This window comes from Manis pentadactyla, chromosome 4 (genome assembly GCF_030020395.1).
Source record: "Manis pentadactyla isolate mManPen7 chromosome 4, mManPen7.hap1, whole genome shotgun sequence".
In the NCBI taxonomy this organism is placed as follows: Eukaryota; Metazoa; Chordata; class Mammalia; order Pholidota; family Manidae; genus Manis; species Manis pentadactyla.
This window is the reverse complement of record NC_080022.1, coordinates 180,075,834-180,096,162: the sequence shown is the minus strand read 5'-3', so window position 1 is coordinate 180,096,162 and position 20,329 is coordinate 180,075,834. Positions and strand designations below refer to the sequence as shown.

Below are 20,329 nucleotides of genomic sequence, written 5' to 3'. Positions count from 1 at the left end.
TCCTTTTTCGACAGACAGTGCAAATGATAAGCTGTGAATGCTGAGGGAGTGTGATTCAAATTAATAAGCTGTTGTTTTGTTTCTTCTCACTAAAGGGAAAATGGGGAGAAAACAGTGATTCTTTCCTCCCTAAACACTCACCAAAATTAAGTCCATCCAATAAATCTTAAGTATTTTATCAAACATTCATCAGTCACATAGCACTTGTTTTCCTCAGTACTGAAATCCTTGAAGTCATCTTTCCTTCATTTTATATTAGTAACTAATGACTCTTAATATCCCAAAAACTTGAAATTATAAATGTGACAGACGTAGTTGGGTGTATATGATGGCAGGTTTATCAGCATGCAAAAACATAGCTAAAAATGGTGATATGTCCAGGTTATACGAAAGATTTAGGACAAGTGAAGGACTCAACTCTTGCTTTTTCTTGGGGAGTGCAATTCCAGTTACCAATGTCTCAATAAATCAGCTCTTCCAATAAAGGTGTTTGATTACAATTTAGTTCTTAGTCACTCTATCCTTACTGGATGCCACATACACATACTTCACCCGCGCATACATACACAGCTTGGACCTGGTGCCCCTGCTAACAGTACATACCATGAGCTCTGGGTACGTCGGCCGTTCTTTGGAATTCTTCTTCAAGCTTAAAGAGAAAAAAATTTATCACATTAGATTCTAGAAACCATCTGCACATTCCCTAGACTAGGATTTCAGAACCTGTAGCAGACTAAACATAAGTAGCTTTAAAAACATACTGAACACATAAATCTCCTAACTTGACTTTCCTCTTCTGTTACACTTAACAAATTATGTTTAAATCACTCTAGGTATACTTTGATGGGAGGAATAGGAGTGTGTGTGTGTGTGTGTGTGTGTGTGTGTGTGTGATGTACTTTCCTTCTGATATTTTACCAATGACACATAAAGTAATTATTCTAATGCGCATCCCTTCTGTTTCAAATTACATGCCTACTTTCCTTCAAAACAGCTTTTACTTCCTCCGGATTGGCAAAGAAACTGGCGGGTGTTCCTTATGTTAATTTGTTATCTCTTCACTGTCTTCAATACCTCGTTCTCCTTGCTCTCATTGCCAGGAAAGCATAATTTGCTTTTCTATATTCCCAGTCAAACCTGCCTGAGACAGAAACAACACACCTGTGAAACGGCTAAGGCCACACCACTTGTTTACGACCTCTTGGCTGATGAAAGAGAAAACACTCCCCGTCGGTGACTTTGCCATTATTCTTAGAAACACTCTGCGGTCATGCACTCCTGTCACCTGGCTTGCATTCTGTATACACAACTATCTATACATACAAACATTTTAATAACATGTGATACCAGAGGCAGCAGGAATAAAACTGCAATACGAAGAGGCCAACCCCACACCCCTATCCTCCACCCACCCCCGTGGCCACCCCCGGCCTTAGAGTGTCAAAGAAAGCAAAGAAGCAGTTTATTTGGTGTGGGAATCCCACGTTACAGAATGGAGAAAAGGATGATTTCGAAAACTATGATTTGCAAGGCAACCTACAGCTCTCCTCTGCCCGCTGGGCCACAAAATCACACATGAATGGAAAGGAACTCGGCCTGACATCGAAGAAACCAAAATGTGACTGATACTCGGTTGCTGGAATTTGTGCTGATGGATCATTTTGAGCAAATGAGACCTAATTATGTGTGACATGAGCTCTGCTCCACCCACACAGGCTAATAATAATGGGGGGAGGAGGGGGCAAGGTGCCCTTAGGGAGTGGAGTGGTTGAGACACTTTGAGGAACTGTGGTTTAAAACAACACGAAATGAAGAAAAAAAAAAAAGAGAGAGAGAGAGAGAGAGGAAGTTTTTGAACCAAAACAACATAAAGCAGCCTACCAGTTTATCCCAGGCAATGCAGTGGGTAGACGCCAGGGAACCTGAGACAGGGAACAGGTAGATGTGAGGAGAGAAGTTTCAATCTGGAACTGAGGGCAGATCTAGCACCTAGTGACCTCAGTGACCAGACATCCTATGAGAGAAAGTTTCATCTCAACTGAGGATAAAAATAAGAGTGAATTAGAAAGAGGAATTTATCAACTGTCAAAGCCGGATTGAATATGGGAAGGTGTGTCTGAGGGCAATGAACGAGAACTGTCACTCCCGCCTAGGACTCTGCGTGTGCCTGTCTCCTGCGATTCTACAGGGCTCCTCTGGTGGAGTCCACCTGCCAGGGGACGGATATTTGGCAATAGCTGGAGGCATTTTTAGTTGACACAACCGATAAGGGGGAGTGTTACAGGCATCCTATAGGTAGAGGCCAGTGATGTCACTAAACATCCTATAATACACAGGACTGTTCCCCACAACAAAGGATGATCCGGTCCCAAACATCATTGTGCTGAGACTGAGAACCCCCGAGCATATGTGCCAGGGCATTTCTCCTCATTGCTATCATCTGTCCCCTTCTCTGAAGTGAAATTCATTTAGAAGCATCTCCAGTTGGTTCAATCTGTCATTTGCACACATCCTCATCACTACCACCCTTCCCGACCTCCCAACCCCAGAAAATACAAGTTCTTCTTCCCAATTGCCAGACCTAGTTCACCTAGAAAGAAACACAGAAGAAGAAATGTAATCCCAGGAGTGCTTCTCACTTGCACATGGACCCTAGTAAACAAACAGGCTAATGACCAAAAGCCCTGAATTTCCAGCTGTTGTTCATAGCAAATCACACACCAGAGAGTTTTCTCCATAATCTCAGTGACTTAACTTGCTAAAATCAAGTGAAAAGCACAAATGCAACATTAAACCCACACTCAGTATTCAAGTAGTTGGTTTCAGGCACCTCTGTTTAGAGGGAAAGTTAGTCGGTCATCAGACCCTAACTTCACACTGACTCGGACATATTTCCCTCGAGGATCATGCCCCATCTACCCATTACCAGCTTTCATTGGTCCACAACTGAACCGAGGGAATCATAGTTAGGAAGTGCTGGTTTCTCAAATGTTACAATAGCCTCTTTAACCAGCCAGAGACCTTTGTGATGTTGCTTACTTTTGAACTTCTGTTTAGTAGATAATCAAATAAGGCTCTCTCTTCTCAGGTAGAGGAATGTAAACACTTGCTTTTATTAAGGAGAGGTCCTTTAAAGTCAGGATATCTTATCTTTTCATTTTGGAGGCTTATGCAAACTTTCCCCAGAAGTTGTGTTAAGATGCATAAAGAAAACATGGAGAAAGTACCCCACCTTAGAGTTGACCCCTCCTAAAGTGTTCAGGACTCCTAAGACCTGGCCAGAGACTGCTGGCCCATAGACTATGTCTTGACTTATGGCCTCTGATCTGAAAGACCCAGATTTACCACAAGGGCTACTGCAGAGCACTGATGGAAAATACTCACACAGCAAACCAAGACTGCTTATTGAATTAATATAACTGATATATAACCCATTCTCCCCATCTTTTAAATTGAGAACACTTCAAAACATGGGCTAAGAATAGAAAATACCCAGGATAAGGTTAGGGGGGAAAAAAGCAAATTTTCCATGTTTTAATAGGAAGTGCTTGAAATTCTGTATAAAATAACAAGTGTGGAGTTCAAAGCTACACCAATTTCTTTTTGGATTTGAGTCAGACTTTTGAATTTTCAAGTGGCTTGTCATTTTCAAGCGTGCAATTAGCTAACTGCCCTAATTCCTCTTCCAAATGCCACAACACACGCTCCTGACCGTAGCTGACACTAAAAAGCAGCTCCATGCTGTCTTGAGAATTGCTAGTTTGAAGTTTGTGCTGACCAGAGGATTTCTGCCTATTTGAATTCCCCTGACCGCTTCCAAGAAGGCCTATTTGGTGCATCCACAGAATAAAAACAGATTGCGCCTCTCAAGCCATACATTTGTCATCAGCTAAATAAATATCCAGTGCCTCTTTTTACTGTCCTTCCTGAACACGTTGGGAACTATATTTGATTGTCTCTGTTTTATACTAGTTCCTCTGAGTCAGACAGTATCAACGTCTGGGTGGGCCTCCAACACACTCCGACATGCCACCAGACTGATCAGCTGGGCACCGAGCCTCTTAAATAGGCCCGAAGAACATGACAGAAAGGCAGTCGAGCTGTTCTGGCACTTGGTAGTTGATTTCCAGTGATTTCCTCTAGTCTCCAAGCCTGTAAGCGTAGAGGTTATAGGAAGAGGTTATGGTGAAAAGAGTAAGCCTGCTAAGATTCCTTTTTTTGAGAAAAAATCCTTGTTAACCTCCCTATAGGTAAGGCTTCTCTAGGGAACAAAAGAGGCAGAAAATGTCATTTAACAGTCCTACTTCAAAATAAGTACAGAAAGGAAGGGTTTTAAAGAAATCATTGGGTTTTTTTTCCTTCAAGTTCATGAGGAATGAATACCTTCACTTTCACTTCTAACCCCCAGACCCCCCGCTGAGGGTGATGGTTTTTCTGCTGTCGCTGCAAAAGAAATACATCAGCTGGATCTCTGGGCTCTAGATCTAACTTTGGATGTGATAGCCTGCAAATGCTTCCCACGCGACCCCATGAACCACAGTTTACTGTCAATGGACAAGCAGGGATCAGAGGACACTGGCTCCCAAATTGATTCCTCAGATGAAGGTGTACAGCGTGTAGCAGCCTTCTGATGTCATCAAATGCTTAGGGGGGATGCATCCCACGAAAGGTCACAAACACTCTGACAGTTACCTAGGTGATGAGTTATGTAAACCTTTTTCTTCTATTTCATCGTTGAACCCAAAGGCAAGATGTAGGAGGTCAACACACAGATGTATCTATTTTGAAATTTGAGATGAATTTTTTCACTTCCCAAATATGTAGCCCTTTCCCCATTTATCACAAAGAGTTGGGGCTTTTCAAGAAGTCTAGAAGGATTCTAGCCTATGTCATAAAAATACAAAAAACACATGGAAGTCAAAAAAGGGTCCTTTTATGAAGCTGTGTCTCAAAAATGCCACTTTATACATAGGAAAATGGAGGAAGAGCTATAAAAGGGAGTTAAGCTCATATGCTCCATCCTTCTCTTCGTGAAGAAAGAGAAGAGGTGCTCTTAGATAATAATCATTTCTCCATTCTTTCTACCCACCTCCAGATCAGCCTCAAAACTGTCAGTAATAAAACAAGAGAAGTACCTAGACTGCTACTTGAGGCAGACAGGTATCTGTATGCTAGTACATAGGAAAAATAAAATTCTTTCCATAAAGATCTAAGCCATTCATAAAGTCTGAAAAAAAAGCACCATTTTTTTTTTTGAACCATGAGACAACTTTTCCAATTCAGTTGACTTCAAAATAATGTTCATACTAAGGGGCTATCAAAGAAAATATATTGGTGATTTTTGTAGGCAAAGAACTATTGACCTGGCATCTGAAACAGGAGAGCCTGTACTCTTAAAACATTCAACTGGGGATAGGCAAGAATATACCCAAACAATTCAGAATTAATGCTCCCCTTCTACTTCCCAATGCTCAGATCAACAAAAACAATGCACTACTTTACACAGCTGATAAATTCTTAAGTATCAGATTCTGTAGGAGCTTCAGCACTGAACATTCGAAGAAGAATCTATCCTTTGAGTTCAAAGCTAAAGGGATTTTTGTTTGTTATTATTCTTTTTTTTTTTTTTTTTTTTTTTAGTAAACCCCATAAATGAGCCAGACGCGACTGACTTAAGTGTGAATGCAAACGACAAAGAATTAACAGTATCAATAGAATGAACTGTTCCAGGAAAGCTGGAAAATGTGTAAGGCTCAACATTTTTTAAATTAATGAACTATAGTAGCTGGGAACACAATTAAGAGAAAACAAGAGGGACGTAGAGGCATCAGAGAGTGCCGGTGAAGACATTAGGAGTGTCCTGGGGGGGAGGACAGGCACAAGGTGGTCATTATACAAAGAGCAATAATCCGAGCATCTGGAAATGTCCACATCTACGTGCATACATTAAAATTAAAAAGCATGTATTTTTCAAAGTCTTCATTTTTAAATATCTGAAAAATGCTTTAACACTCTGATTCTTCAGAGGAAATGCTAGGTAAGAGAAAAAAACAATTTTGGTGGAAGACAAAGTAGTGGAATAGTTTTTTAAAAATAAATTATCGAAGAAGAGCAGCTTTTGAATAGGAAGTTGCTGATGGCAGGTCTACAAATCATGAGTCTAAATTAAAAGTTCTCACCCCAGCCATTTGGTAGAATGATTTGAGGACATTTGAAAAAATACTGATATTCAGGACCCTCCCAAGACCAACCCAACCAGAACCTCTGAGGGTGAGGCCAGGGTGACGTACCTTTGAAAACCCTCCTGAGTTTTATAAATGAGCAGCCAGAGTTGAGAACTATAGGATTCAAGTGCTGCTTCACAACAAGCAGCTTAGCTTTCTCAAACGTTTCACAGCAGCTGCGTTCTTACCAAGGTTTTCTGAAGTACCCAGAACCGTGAGGAAAAGGGGACAGGTGGGAGAAAGATTATAAGGGGCCTAGTTTGAAAAGACTTCCCTAGATAAGATCCCTTTCCCTTACCACCCATCTTGAGAACGACTGGTCCGAGCTATCCAAGACAACTCATACCTTTTTTTCTGTGACCTTTACATGGTTGAAGATAAGCAAAAGAAATTCTTAAATCCAGAAGGCAAAATCATGAGCCCATCTCGGCCTGGCTGATGAGTCACAACACCCAGCCCACTACCTCAAGGGAAACAGATGGGAGGCCATGCCTCAATGACCCAGAGGAGTGTACAGCAAGACGCATCAACAGACAAGGGCGCAAGAGCCCAGTGTTCCTCTCTGGCCATTCAGGCAAAACTAAAACAAAAACAGACAACAGTGGGACAGCCTCCTATACCATTAGGTTAAAGTTCCACGGGTGACACAGGGACAAGCGCTAACAAGAAGTACAAGAGGCCTTAGTTCCACAAGCAACAGACAGTTGCTTTGTCTCATGATGTTCCCCAGGAAAAGCTGCCCTCGTAATATTTCTTCCAAAGAGCATGAAGGCCAAGGACTGATAACCTTGAGGAAGCTGTAACTGTCAATCAGCCTTCAGAGGTCCAGCCCCTTCCTCAGCGGCAAGTGGCCAGAAAGGCTCCTCTCCAAGGGCCCCAGCTGGGGGTGTCACCATCTGCAATTCCTCTTAGTCCCATTTCTCCTCTCTTCTGCAGGATGCCCAGATAAATGAACATGGCCCCACTGTGTGCCCTCCTTGGGCATGCTCTTCCAGCAGCCCTTGCAATGGCCACTAGGGCCAAGTCATGCTAGGCATGGCCGTAGGCAGACTGAAATCTCTAGATTTTCTGGGGAAAGCTCCCCTCTCCACTTCCCTCAACTCCACTGGCAATTTCCATGAACACAAGTTGGCATGACTAGTACAACCCCTTCCATCTTTCCACCCCCACTTCCCTTTAGGTTCCCTTCTCAGACCCCCAGTGTTGTCCACATTCCCTCAGGGGTAAGTGTGTCCACAGTTAGCAAGGCTGTGCAGGAGGCAGCCTATGCAACGCCAGACCTGCTTTGCAAGACTTCCAGGTAACTAAGTTACAGTCTGAAACTACCTATTGTCTTCTCACCCAAGGTAATTCTTAACTAGCCCCCAGTGGGTCCTACCATCTTTCTCTTTATGCTCAAATCAAGTACCAAACTGCTTGTAGCTCCCATAAGGGCATTTCTCACTTTTGTGATATGATGCACAATATTGCTTCTGTTGGGAATACCTTTCCCTCTCCTCTTTCCCTTTCCCTTGGAAAATACCTCGCATGGTGTCAGCTCAGGATGTATGTCCTCCAGACGCTCTCCCCTAATGTCTTTCCTCAGCGTTCCCCAAACACCCTGTGTGCGTCTCCACCGACGGACCTGCTGTATTGCCCTATAATTACAGACTCGTGAGGCTCCCCATTTGGCTTTGAGCTCAGTGAGAGCAGGGGCTGCGGGAAAGGTACTTTGACTCTCAGCACCGAGGGCACACCCCGTAAAGGCTTTTGGAAGGAATGTCTGCCTAATGGATTCAGACCAGTGGAAGAAACCCGTGAGAACTCTTGTTCCCTAACTAGGGCACCTGGGGGCGAGGCCGGCGCTCTTACCACTGGGAGGTAAAGTCCACAAACTCTTCGGAGAACTTGTCTGCTGGGAGTTGCGGCGATGGCTCCTCTACCACCTGTTTGAGCTGCTGGAAAGGGGTTCCCCACGAATCGTAGGGAAACCGAAGGATGGCCAGTTCAATCTAGAGAGAAAAACACGGAGACAAGAGCAGAAAGAGGGCTACTTGAAGGAACTGCTGGGTCTTGTTCCAGAGAAATCGTGGGGAAATACAAAAGTGAAGTGCAAGTAAAATTTGGGGGGAAAATAAACTAATAATATTTTCCCCCAATCTTCCCCCAATTCCTAGTGCTAGGGATTTTCAAATATTATCCTACTAAAGACAACCATTAAGCCTATTTAAAACTGGGCGCTCACTAAAATCCACTATGACACCTAATAAAATCATACGCCGGCAGTATTAAACTTCAGGATGTAAAGCAAGCAGCTTTTCAAAGGTTTGGTATGAAAAGTAATTCTCACCCTAAGACTTTTACAGGGCTGTACATCTGCTGCCATCTGCAGGTCCCTGGCTGGAATGAAGGGAAACAAAATAAAACAAAACAAAACCCTAGGATCAAACGACTGATCTTTTTTTTGGAACTGAGTAAGGCCACTTTGCCATTACAAGATCACATGTATTCTGGGCGGGGACATGAAATAACTCACGGGATTTAATCAGCTGCTGACCCTGGGAAGGAGCCAGGACCGCAGTGGATAATTCCAGGCCTTGGTGATACACTGAAAACTGGTGATCACCACAATGATGAACCAGGCATTCATCGTGTAAGTTTAGGGCTGTGCCTAAGGAAATGATCCGATTCGTTCTCGTGTCTTTGGGCTCTACTTGACCTCAACAGCCAAGACTTCTCTCTTAAACATATTCTAGGAAGCAGAGTCTATGTCCTGAATAACAGTTCTATCCAGGTCCACATACATTAGCACCCCTTGATTAGAATATGCCTTGATTAGAATAATTTCATTTTAAACTATAAGGGTAACTGTCAAGAACTATAGTTAGACCCTCTCATTTTATGGATGAGGACAGTGAGACATTCCATGTGACTCCATCAGTTACTCAAGCATATCACTAGTTCATAGTGGAATAAAGAGACAAGCTGGGGTTCCTCATCCAGCCCGCTATTTCAACTACACCACATTGCAAATCATTGTCACTCAAAAGCTCCTGTAATCTCAGGCAGGACAGGGTGCCAAGGCCAGCAGTTAGGGTGTCTGCCTTTCGGTCCCAATGCCCCATTTCAGCGTCATGCCCAGAAACCCTGCGTTCCAGGATGAGTATCATATGTTACCATTGTGATGCCCAGACTCCAAATGTCAGACTTCACACTGTACCCCTTCTGGTTGAGCTCTGGGTTTATTCTTTCAGGCTGGAAAAGAGACAGAAAAAGACAACTGAGATAACATTCTTAGCTCGATAAAGTCTCTGGGGATGGAGGTGGCCCAGCTGCCAAGTGACTTGTTTTAAGCTGATAACATGCCTCCCAGGCAAAGAAGACTCACTAACTACAATAAATATTGATGTCTCCATGGGGTTTTCCTCATTCTACAGTAGTCTTTTCTTGGGGATAGTAATGGACCAAAGTCTCCTCTCAATTCAAAACTCATTTCAATTTTGACCTAAGGAGAAATAGTATATATATGTTACAAAGCCACTCTACCAGTCTAGAATCTTCCTGTTAAAAACAGTCCAGAACTCAGTAAAAAGGATCAACAAGAGTCACTGGGCTACTATCTGGTGTTAATAGACCCAAACAATATTTTAGCTAAACACAGAGAGGCAATGTTTCAGTCCCAGACACAAATCTGCTTCAGAAAAATACAGTAAATGTCTTTTAACGTAAAGGGGATCCCAAGGTCTCTGCTAAGGGCAGTGAATCTTCCCAGCCATGTGTTTCTCTCAGGACTAACCTAACTGACCTGTTAGGGGAATTTAAATGCTGTTTACTGTCCCGCCCTCAACAAACAAGGAAGCAGTCCTTGTAACTCCCTATGGACAACTGTGTGGGCTGTATATGTATTTTTTACAATGCTTTTGTCCTTTACTTGATTTTTTTTAAATGACACACACAGAGCAAGTGACTAAGGATTTCAGATAGGAAATACTTAAGAAAAAAGAAGATGCAGAATATTGCTTGCATCTTAGGCCCGTATTAGTTTTCCCTCTGTGGCCATCCATTCCCTGTTCCCTGGCATGGCTGGCCGGCCGTTGCGTTCTCGGCTGCCGCCCCAGCTGCTGTACTTACAGCCATGTACGGTTTGCATCCCGCGTCAATGGTTTTAGCGACAGAGTCTACAAGGTAGCCACTGATTCCAAAATCACACATCTTGACTTGGCCCAGAGTGTTAATCAGCACGTTGGAAGGCTTGACATCTGAAAGCAAGAACAGCCAGGTGTCCTTCATCCCCGCCTGCTTTGCAGATGCATTTCTCTGCCACCAGAGGGCCTGAAATCTCCATTTCTCCCTCACCTGCCTTTCCCTATGAGGCCCAACACAAAAGTAACTGACATGCCTGCCTCAGTTACATATGTGTTCATTGCTTTCAACGTGATTTTTTATTTCATGTTTTGTCCTGCTTGTACTATTGTGAGTCTACCAATGGAAAGGCCTGTTTCCCCTATTTATTTTATCATCTTCATTGTCCCCATATATGTAGTAAAAATGTAACAAAGTATCACTGAATCAAACGCCCAGGTCCACAGTCTCTACTGTAAAATGAGTAAGACCTAGAGATCTGCTGTGCCTCACTGACCTGCTAATGAACAACATCGTATTGTATACAAAGATCTGTTGTGAGGGTAGATCTCATGTCAAGTGTTCTTAGGACAATAAAGTGATTTTTGAAAAGCTCATAAGCCTCTGCCCAGTTCATAAGCCTCTGCAAGAGGGGTGCCAGAGGTCACACAGTGTTAACTCACCAAAGTATTCCAGACTGTAAGGTGCACCCCCAGAGAGATAGAGATTGTTATCTCTGGATAACGGATGTAGAAATTACAGCTAATTTTTTCCCTTGTGATGCTTTTCACAAAGGACGTGTCATCAGAAGAAAAAAGTTATTCTAAAAACTTTAAAAATTATCCCTCATAATTTTCCCCTTAAGCCAAATGGCAGATAGACTAATTTCATTTTATTACTTTTCAGACCTTACATACATTTCCTAATAAGAATGAAATACTTCATAATTTTCAAACAAATCCTTAAACATCAGTTGCACTTTAGTGGGTGATACACATTCTTCTTGCTCTCTGGATTCCTCCCCAACTTCGTCTCCTCTCCTTCCTTCCTATTTCTCCAGTTTTTAATGATAACATTTAGTAATAATAATAACAGGTACACTGTGCAAGACATTTACCTTACAGGCTCAGATAGTGTGAGAATTACCAAATCACTATGACCTACTAGCCATCAGTCTTTCCATTGATTTTTCCTTAGACATGGCTGAGTGTATCTCTTCCAAGAAGCTTTCCTTGACTATAGTCACCCAGGGCTAAACATTTCTTTGTTTTATATTCTACCTATACGACTTCCATAATTGGTACTTTCATATTTCTAATGTGGTTTATTTGTGTCCGTGTGTTTACTGTACATTTGTCTTATTTCTCTATCAAGAATCCCCATGTGCAATTTTAATGAGGATATATGATTTCTTCCAAGACACCTCTCAAGGCATCTGTTTTAGTGCTGTATAAATGTCAGGAAAATGATTATAAGAGATAAATGGATGGATGAATGGGTGGATGAAAGACGAAAGAATGGATATACAGGAGGATGGATGGATGGATGAAGAGATAACAGGCCAATAGGAAGGAAGAAAGAAAGGGTAAGAAGAAGAGACAAAACATACAGATTTTTCCATCTTAGCCTGCCTCTTACTGTCTGAAAGGGCCATGCTTTATACTAGAGCTTTTCACACTTAATGGTACCTAAGAATTCTTCTTAATAATTCAGATTCTGATTCAGGTGGTCTTGGGCCCCATGATTCTGCTTTTCTAACAAGCTCTTAAGTGAGAGCCAATACTAAATGAATTTTTGTGTTAGTCTCTAAAATGTTCAGTGGGGTAATCCCACAGCTCTTCTCGGTAACAGATGTATTATATTCAATTTAGGTGTAACGTAAAGCCCATGCTTTCTTATGCCCTCAGACAAGATAAAGAATAGCTACTTAGATGATTTGTTGTCCAGTCCCAAAGGAAAACCCCTCAGTTCTCTTGCCTGACTGAATTCTACTTCCATCCACTAGAGGGGAAAAAAATCCAGGTAAAGGAAATGAGTTTTACAAAAGGAACAGCCACGGCAGCTCCATGGATGCTTACCTCGATGAATGACAGAGAGCTTACTGTGTAAATGTTCTAACGCTTTTACGATCTGCAAGAGAAACACAAGACAGGTTTTCCCCATCACTGGAAAGAAATCAAATGTCAAGTATATCCAGATTTATTATCCCTGGCTGAAGGTCACAAGGAGAGATCTTTTCTCAAACAGCGGCGGTCCCAACCGGGAAAATGCACAGGAAGTGAAGCAGACGGGACTCCGCCCACCGGAAAGGGCGGTATCTTACAGTAGAGAGGACACCTCACTCATCTATCCTGCTTCTCATTTAGCCTCCAGCATTTTTTTTCCACCTGCCACATTAAGGGAGCAGCCCTTCATCCCACTTCATTTTCTTCTGCCTTCTTCTATGCCTATTAGTCCTAGGAAACATTTAAAACTCTACACATGAACAACAAAATAAACTGATTTGAGAATATAGACACCAGGAATGTAGTCCTAGCAGATGAAGGCGCTGCTCAGAGGCATTATAACTGAGAGTTTACCAAACCGCGTCAGTGGTAGAATCTTCTACCCAGTGCTCAGGAAGAAAAGCATCCATTTACCCAGCCAGAGATGCACACATACACTCAACAGACAGGTACTGGATGGAAGCGATGGTAGTGTTTGAGATACTGGGGATACAAAGATACCTAAGGGATAGGCCTCTCACATTCTCCAGGTGGTAGGGTTTGTGATGTACTCACAGAAACTGCTATTTTCCCTAAGATGTCCTCTGGTATTGTTTGGCCTTTATCAATGACTTGTTTGTAGAATTTATCTAGTGACGTATCCATGAGCTCCATGCAGATCCAAACATCACCCTGGAGACCAGGAGCCCGATTAGTTCAGAGATTAAGAGAGAGGATGAAAAGGGAAAAGAGGAAACAGTTACCACCTGTCAGGAAGAATGAACTGTTTTTTACTTGACTTTTTGGAGGAAGTGCAGTTTTCCTTCAAGATCTCAAAGGACTTTATAAACAAGCAAGTTTATCTCCAATGAGCAAAGCAGCAGATGGCCCATCAGAACTTGCATGGGATCACGTCAGCATTATTGAAAACTAGGATCTAAATACTGATAGACACAAGCAATAGAATCCCAGAAGCCCAAATCTTTGTTGTTACTGCCCTCTAGGAGTTAGGTCTAGATGCCTGCTCCGCCTCTGACCTCCCACATGGAGCACTGGCAATCATTCATCAGAAGGCTAGTTTTAAAATTGAGGTGATGCATCATAATTCATATCATGGTAAAGTGAAAAGCAGAGGTAGAGCAAAGAGACAAACCTAAGCCTGTACGGTACACAAGCAGCCTACAGGAAGGTTATCAGGTGGCCAAAAGACCAGAATATATCAGATTTTAAGGAATCTCTCCAAATCAGTTTAGAGACGATTGAATCATAGACGGTTCTGTCAAAAAAGACAAACCAAAACAAAAAGCAAAAAGGGAGCCTTAGCATCTTCAAAAGGGCTTAACACATTTGAAAATACCATAAAGCTTTGCACTGGGGCATGTCATCATTGTATGAGCATAAAACTCTCTATAGAAGACACATCAAAAAGGACAGGTACATGGCATTTATGTGATCAGAGAAACATTTTTTTAAGTTATTGTCCCCCTCAGACTTAGAATGGAAGGATCACCCACCTCCCGGAAGAGAGCGCCGTAAAAGGTCACCGTGAAAGGACAGTCCACTGTCCTCATGGAAATATCCAAATCCATCAGTAGCCTTTTCTGCTCCTGGCTATTTACTGTGGCTCGGATCCGCTAAATGGGAATGCATGGAAAAATGCATGGTTACTGCTCTGAGGATGAATCAGTCAGTAAGGCAGGGACCCTAAATAGTACAATAATTCAGCCCACAACTTCTAGCAAGCACCTTTCAAATATCTACTGTTAAGTGATTAGCTATGTATAACAAATGAAAAAAAGGAAGACTTACTCATTTGATTTCCCGAACAATCCCTGCTAAGAAGCAAACTCACAATACATTCTGGAAAGTGTGCAAAAGTCTGGGAATGTATTTTCAAGTTACAAAAACATTCTGGTTTACTATATTATGTCTGTTTAGTACAAAAAGGTCACAGTATCAATGACTTTGTGGCTGATTTGAGCCCTACAAAAAAAAATTCCAAAAGCCCCTCTTTGGGAACAAATAAGACTATTTGGACAAAATAGCAAATGTTAGAGAATTGATACAACTATGGGAAATGGTTGGAATCAGACAGAAATGGCGAGGCTGTTCATTCCTACCCCAGTGCTGTCACATCGGCAAATGTAGCCTCACATAGACATGATTATGTTTTAAATTACAGTAAAGATATCCTATCATTAGGTTTTTCACATTTTTTGCCTACTTAATAAGAGTCTGCAAAGAACAAAATGAAAAATCTGTAAGGTAAAGATACCCATTCTCCAAAACAAAGGGCTCCAAATCATCTGACCATCCACACTCCTAACAATGGCCCAAATCTATTACTCATCTAGAGATGCTAATTCTCCAAGGTCCTTCCAAGTATCTCCTTAAGAAATATGCAATGATCCTAAATTTCTTTTATTAGCTCAAAAACTACTCAACTTCATTCAAGATACATCTTACCCTCCTTTTATCTACAAATGGAGACAATTTTCTCCCTCAGTTCTGGTTTCCTGATTTTTCAGGGACAACTCTTTAAAAGCAACAGAATATAGAATAAAACAGACTTTTCAGACATAACAACCAAATGCAACATATGAACCTTTATGTGGATTCTGACTCGAACAACCAATGGGGGTAAAAACAAACAACTTCTGAGATGATTAAAGTAATTTTAGTTTGGACCTGGTATTAGATGACATTAAAGAAATAATTGTTAATTATTTTGTGTGATGATAACATCATGGTTGCGTAAAAAAATTAATACAAGGGGGTCGGATTTATCAGTTCAAAAAAAATCAGTGGATGCAACTCATGCTAAGGAAGCATCTTCCACACATTTGGAGGGAAATACTGTTCTCTACAAATAACCTTTTCTGTTTCACCCCACTGAAGATTGTTTTACTTCTAGGAAAAGAGCTGATTTGCAATTGAGATGGACAGACATACAGCACAGAGAGAAAACGTTTGGAGAGTGTCAACTCTACCTTCACCGCCATGATCTGCCCGCTGGGCACGTGTCGCATCTTCTCCACCACCCCGTACGCACCTCGGCCCAGTTCCATTATAGGCTCCAGGTCATCCGCCTTCACCTCAAAGTTCTGCAAGACAGACAAGTAATAATGCATAAGGAAAAAGAAAAAATCAACTGACCACAGACTGTCTTGTCCTTTCTCAGGTTTCTGCTAATGTTCTAAGGATTATTTCTGGTCCAGAAGCTTTTCCTAGCAGCTCCTGAAGGCAAGAAGTGCCAGGAGATGGAGACTCTCACAGCATGCCATCTGCTCATCACAGGCAATGCAGAGACCCAACTCCAATTCAGCTTCCAAATCGCTCATCCAAATCTGTCTACACTGTGGACCCTTAGCCATGCCCCCTGAATTAATGCATAATCCCTTTGCTAACGGATGGCAACTAGACTGATGCACGGCCTTGGAGGGAATGCACGTCAAAGAGAATCATGCACTCTCCCCAAATACATTCTGTCAGGACCACGAGAGCCTGATTTCAGTTCGGCATTCAAAGCAGCAGGAGCTCCACATTCCACTTCAGTTTAAATTCAAACTTTTTTGGACTCAGCCCTTCACAGCATGTTATGAAAGATAAATTTTTCAATGGCTACTCAGAAAACATATATGTAAAATGGTCAAGATATTAACTGGCAAACATGATGGTTCTCACCTGGTTTCCAATAGAAATGCAAGCTTTGGAGTCTAAATCTCGAGGTGGCCTAAGAAAGAAACAGGGCAAAGAAATAATATGAGTAAGTTAGTCAAATATGCCCTTCCCAAATTATATGCAACTGGACTGGACAGATTTATTTTCTTAGGAATAAGGTGAAATTTCATGAGTAAAATAAAGCAGCATTAAAGTGTTAATAATGTGAGATTTAGAATAAGATATACTGGGGTTTAAATGACTTAATCTCTTCAAGACTCCATTTCTTCTTTAACATGTGGATAGTTGTACACCTACCTCACAGAGCAGTAGTATTAAGTAAGATATTCCAAGTAAAATGTTTAGCAGAATGTCTGGCATGTAGCAAATATCAAATAAATATGCCCTACACATAAATAATTATACTATACTATTCTTGTGTATCTTATACTATTCTAGTAAGCCCCAATTTTTTTCATCCAAAAACACTAATGTGCCCAGTGACCTCACTTTTTCCACACTTGCTTTAAAAAAGAAACAGTAATAACTAACCTAGCCTAACGCTATGGTAACTCACAAAATTAACAGACCATAAGAATTCCAAATCTATCTAGTCCCTGCCATCTTCTAGGTGGAAAAAGGTCCACAGAGGTGAAGTGACTTGCCCAAAGACACAACTAACCCAGGTCTTCTGATTTTTAGGTCAAAATACTTTCTTTTCTGCCAGGCTTTCTAATCCACTTATGATATTTCTCCTACACATTCTGTACACACTATCCAGGGGTCATCTCAGCAGCCAGAGGTTTACCGATTCTGGACTCCATAGAGAAAGCACGTAGTCCCCTCCCATGTATTTAATCCTACCCCTTCAAGGCTACCTGGGTTGCTATCAATCCACTTAAGAGAAAGATTGGCTGTGGCTATGCACCTGACTAGGAGCCTAGAAAAGCATTTTCTTGAAATAAATGCACCGAAAGTATCACAGCCAAAGTAGTAAATGCCAAGAAGCACACTGTGAATATGAGCAAACGAAGCAACTAGAGGCTGAAGACAGGAGACTCCTGGTGTAGCCAGAACAAACGGGGACCGGAGAGGTGGAAACTCAAGTCTCCCTGGGGACATTCCATGGCAGAACTGTCTCGAGAAAAATACAAGGGAAAATGGGAAGAAGGGAAGATGAAAGGAAGAAGGAAAAAAAACTTTGCCAATGACAATTTTTTCCAACCCTAATGTGTTATATAATTCTGCCCCTTTTGCTGAAACAAAATAAATAAATAAAAAGGAAAAAGCAGGAATAGAAACACAGATATAAACATGAACCCAGGGTTTTCGTGGCAAGAATTCCCTCACCTCAAAATCACTTTGAAATGCCTTGAAAACATAAAATAAAGTTTCTCTATACTAACTTGAAAACCAGGGACTGGGATGGGGGGAGAGAAAGGAACACCACACACAAACGGCGACGATGTTTTTATATGTGTTTTTGAGCAGGGACTTTTTCTTCAAAAATGCTTTGCAGAGTTTTACATTTCTAAAATTCCACTTTTTCATTCTTAAAATTTCCAAAGCTGTGTTTCTTTAGTTGTCGTAATGTGTACGGATTGCAAAGGAACTTTGAAATAAAGATGAAAATTACTTGAAACATATGGCTAACACAAGCAATAAAAAATCCTTTGGAATTGTTTAGGCCCTTCCTTTTCAAAAGCATGAAGCAATGCGGCAACGGAAAGGCCACCGGTTATCTGGAGCTGCCGCTGCTTTCTTGTCGTCCAATGAGGGTTTGGGGCAAGACCTCTTCCAGTTCTGATAGTCTAGCATATACGCCAGGGCTCAGCACATTTCAGTGTTGGCCCATCTAAGAATGATTTTTACAAGTTTAAAAGGCTGTAAAAAACAAACAACAAAGAATATGCAAAGAGGCCCTGGCCAAATATTTACTCTCTGGCCTTTTGCAAAAATAAAAATAAAAAAGTTCACTGACTCCAGCTTTATACAAATCCTGTATTATACCTCTACCTAATAATAGGAGGCTGTTATGCCATTTCCCAGGTTCAGAAAAATGAAACCCAGAAAAATCTCAGTGGTTTGCTGAAGCCACACTGCCTCCACAGAGCTGAAAATAAAACCCTCATCACCTGAATCGGTTATGACCTACAGAGAAAAGGAGACACGCTGAAAAATAGGGCTCAGTGCTTTACCTGAATCACACACACACACACACACACACACACACACACCCATGAGTATCATTATTCCTATATTCTAGATAAGAAACTAGCTTGGAGTTTCACAAACTTGCTCCTCAGTGTGAAGCCATGATTCCAAGCCAAGTCTAATTAAATCCTGCTCCCAACACCCAGGCCTCCCCTAATGAAAATGATCAATCCACCCAAGCCTGAGGCCTTTGGGCTCATCAAGTCCGCCAAAAGCATCAAATGATGGGGCCAAGCCCGACAGTTCCTATTGGATTAGTTGACACCGTGTTCTGGCCAGACAGCATATTAGTTTGCCCAGGGCATTGAGTCTCCACAGGAGTTGAAACTGTGGGTGGATGTTTTCGCTTGCTTATTCAGTATTTTAGTCCTCTGGGGGAAGAACTGAGCTTATTACAAAATTCCTTCCCTGGAAGACCAAAGGTATTCCAAAGGTCACCTAGTATTACTTTTTTGTGTGAACAACTAGCTTTGGTTTATTATAGCAAGAATTTATTTATAATGCTACATGAGTAATCAGTCTCCTGGTTATTATGCAATTATTATTCATCTATTCAATAATATTTATTAAGCATCTACTTGGGCCACAGACTGTGCTGGGTCCCTTACATAAAATATCTTCTACAATGTTCACAACTCTTAGAGGCATTATTGTCTTTATTCTAATGTGATGACTTGGCATGGAAACAGATTAAATAATTTGAAGTCCCTGATTTGAAAAGACATACACACCCCTATGTTTATCACTGCTTTATTTACAATAGCCAAGATATGGAAGCAACCTAAGTGTCCATTAATAGATGAAAGGATAAAGAAGATGTGGTACATATATATAACAGAATATTATTCAGCCAGAAAAGAAAAGAAATCCTGCCACTTGCAACAACATGGATGGATCTAGAGGGTATTATGCTCAGTGAAATAAGCCAGGTGGAGAAAGACAAATACCAAAAGACTTCACTCATTTGTGGGGTATAACTACAAAGCAAAACTGAAGGGACAAAACAGCAGCAAACTCACAGAACCCAAGAATGGACTAGCGGTCCATTCCAAAGGGAAAGGGGTTGGGGAGGGTGGGTGGGAAGGGAGAAGGGGATGAAGGGACACTATAATTCACAATCACAATATAGGCAGGTCACAGGGAAGGCAGTACAGCACAGAGAAGACAATTAATGACTCTACAGCATCTTACTACGCTGACAGACAGTGACTGCAATAGATGGGGTGAGGACTTGATAATATGGGGGACCAATGACACCACAGTGCTGTTTATGTGAAACCATCATAAGATTGTATATCAATGATATTTTAATAAAAATAACAACAATAATAATAAATTGAAGTCATTCAAAGGCCTGTGAGATTAGAACCCAGAGCCACACAGTGAAGTCTTCTCAACTGCAGAAGTAAAGGACCTTGCCTCTCATTCCACTGGCCATGAACTGTTTGGCCACAGTCTCTACCAGTCTAATGGGTAGCTAAGAGCCCATACTTGACAGTCAGAGGGCCCTGAGTTTGTACAACAGGGCTCTACTTTATTATTATTATTATTATTCAATCATAATTATTCCAATAATATATTATTATGACTATTATAATTATACTAAATATTCTTATTATTCTTATATATTATATTTATGTGTTATATATATTATAAATTATTATATTATATTATATAAATATATAATTATAATATTATCTGCTATTATAATGTTACAATAATATAAGAATTAATAATAACAACGCTTGGAGCAACCTTCATTGAGAAATTACAATGGAACAGGCACTAGGCTAGACACTTAATGTGGGTTGACAGCTGTTCCTCACAGCAACCACATTGTTTATTCCATTTTTCAGAAGGGAAAACTAAGGCTTAATAGGGTCAGGTTATTTGCCTAAGGTATTCAGCTAGTGAAGTTTAGATCCC

At 41.3% G+C, this 20,329-nt stretch overlaps 1 protein-coding gene across 11 annotated transcripts in view; it reads right to left on the bottom strand.

Annotated features, from left to right (window-relative positions):
• The window catches only part of MAP2K6 (mitogen-activated protein kinase kinase 6), a 126,265-nt gene that overhangs the window by 31,792 nt on the left and 74,144 nt on the right, over positions 1–20,329 (bottom strand). For all 11 annotated transcript variants that reach the window (XM_057501663.1, XM_057501664.1, XM_057501662.1 and 8 more), the window contains exons 3-11: positions 16,214–16,262; positions 15,520–15,633; positions 14,044–14,163; positions 13,106–13,222; positions 12,404–12,455; positions 10,335–10,462; positions 9,381–9,458; positions 8,076–8,215; positions 604–649 (exon numbers count right to left, since the gene is read on the bottom strand). In XM_057501663.1, coding sequence (XP_057357646.1) covers positions 604–649; positions 8,076–8,215; positions 9,381–9,458; positions 10,335–10,462; positions 12,404–12,455; positions 13,106–13,222; positions 14,044–14,163; positions 15,520–15,633; positions 16,214–16,262 — 844 coding nt within the window. The remainder of the gene's footprint in view (positions 1–603; positions 650–8,075; positions 8,216–9,380; positions 9,459–10,334; positions 10,463–12,403; positions 12,456–13,105; positions 13,223–14,043; positions 14,164–15,519; positions 15,634–16,213; positions 16,263–20,329) is intronic.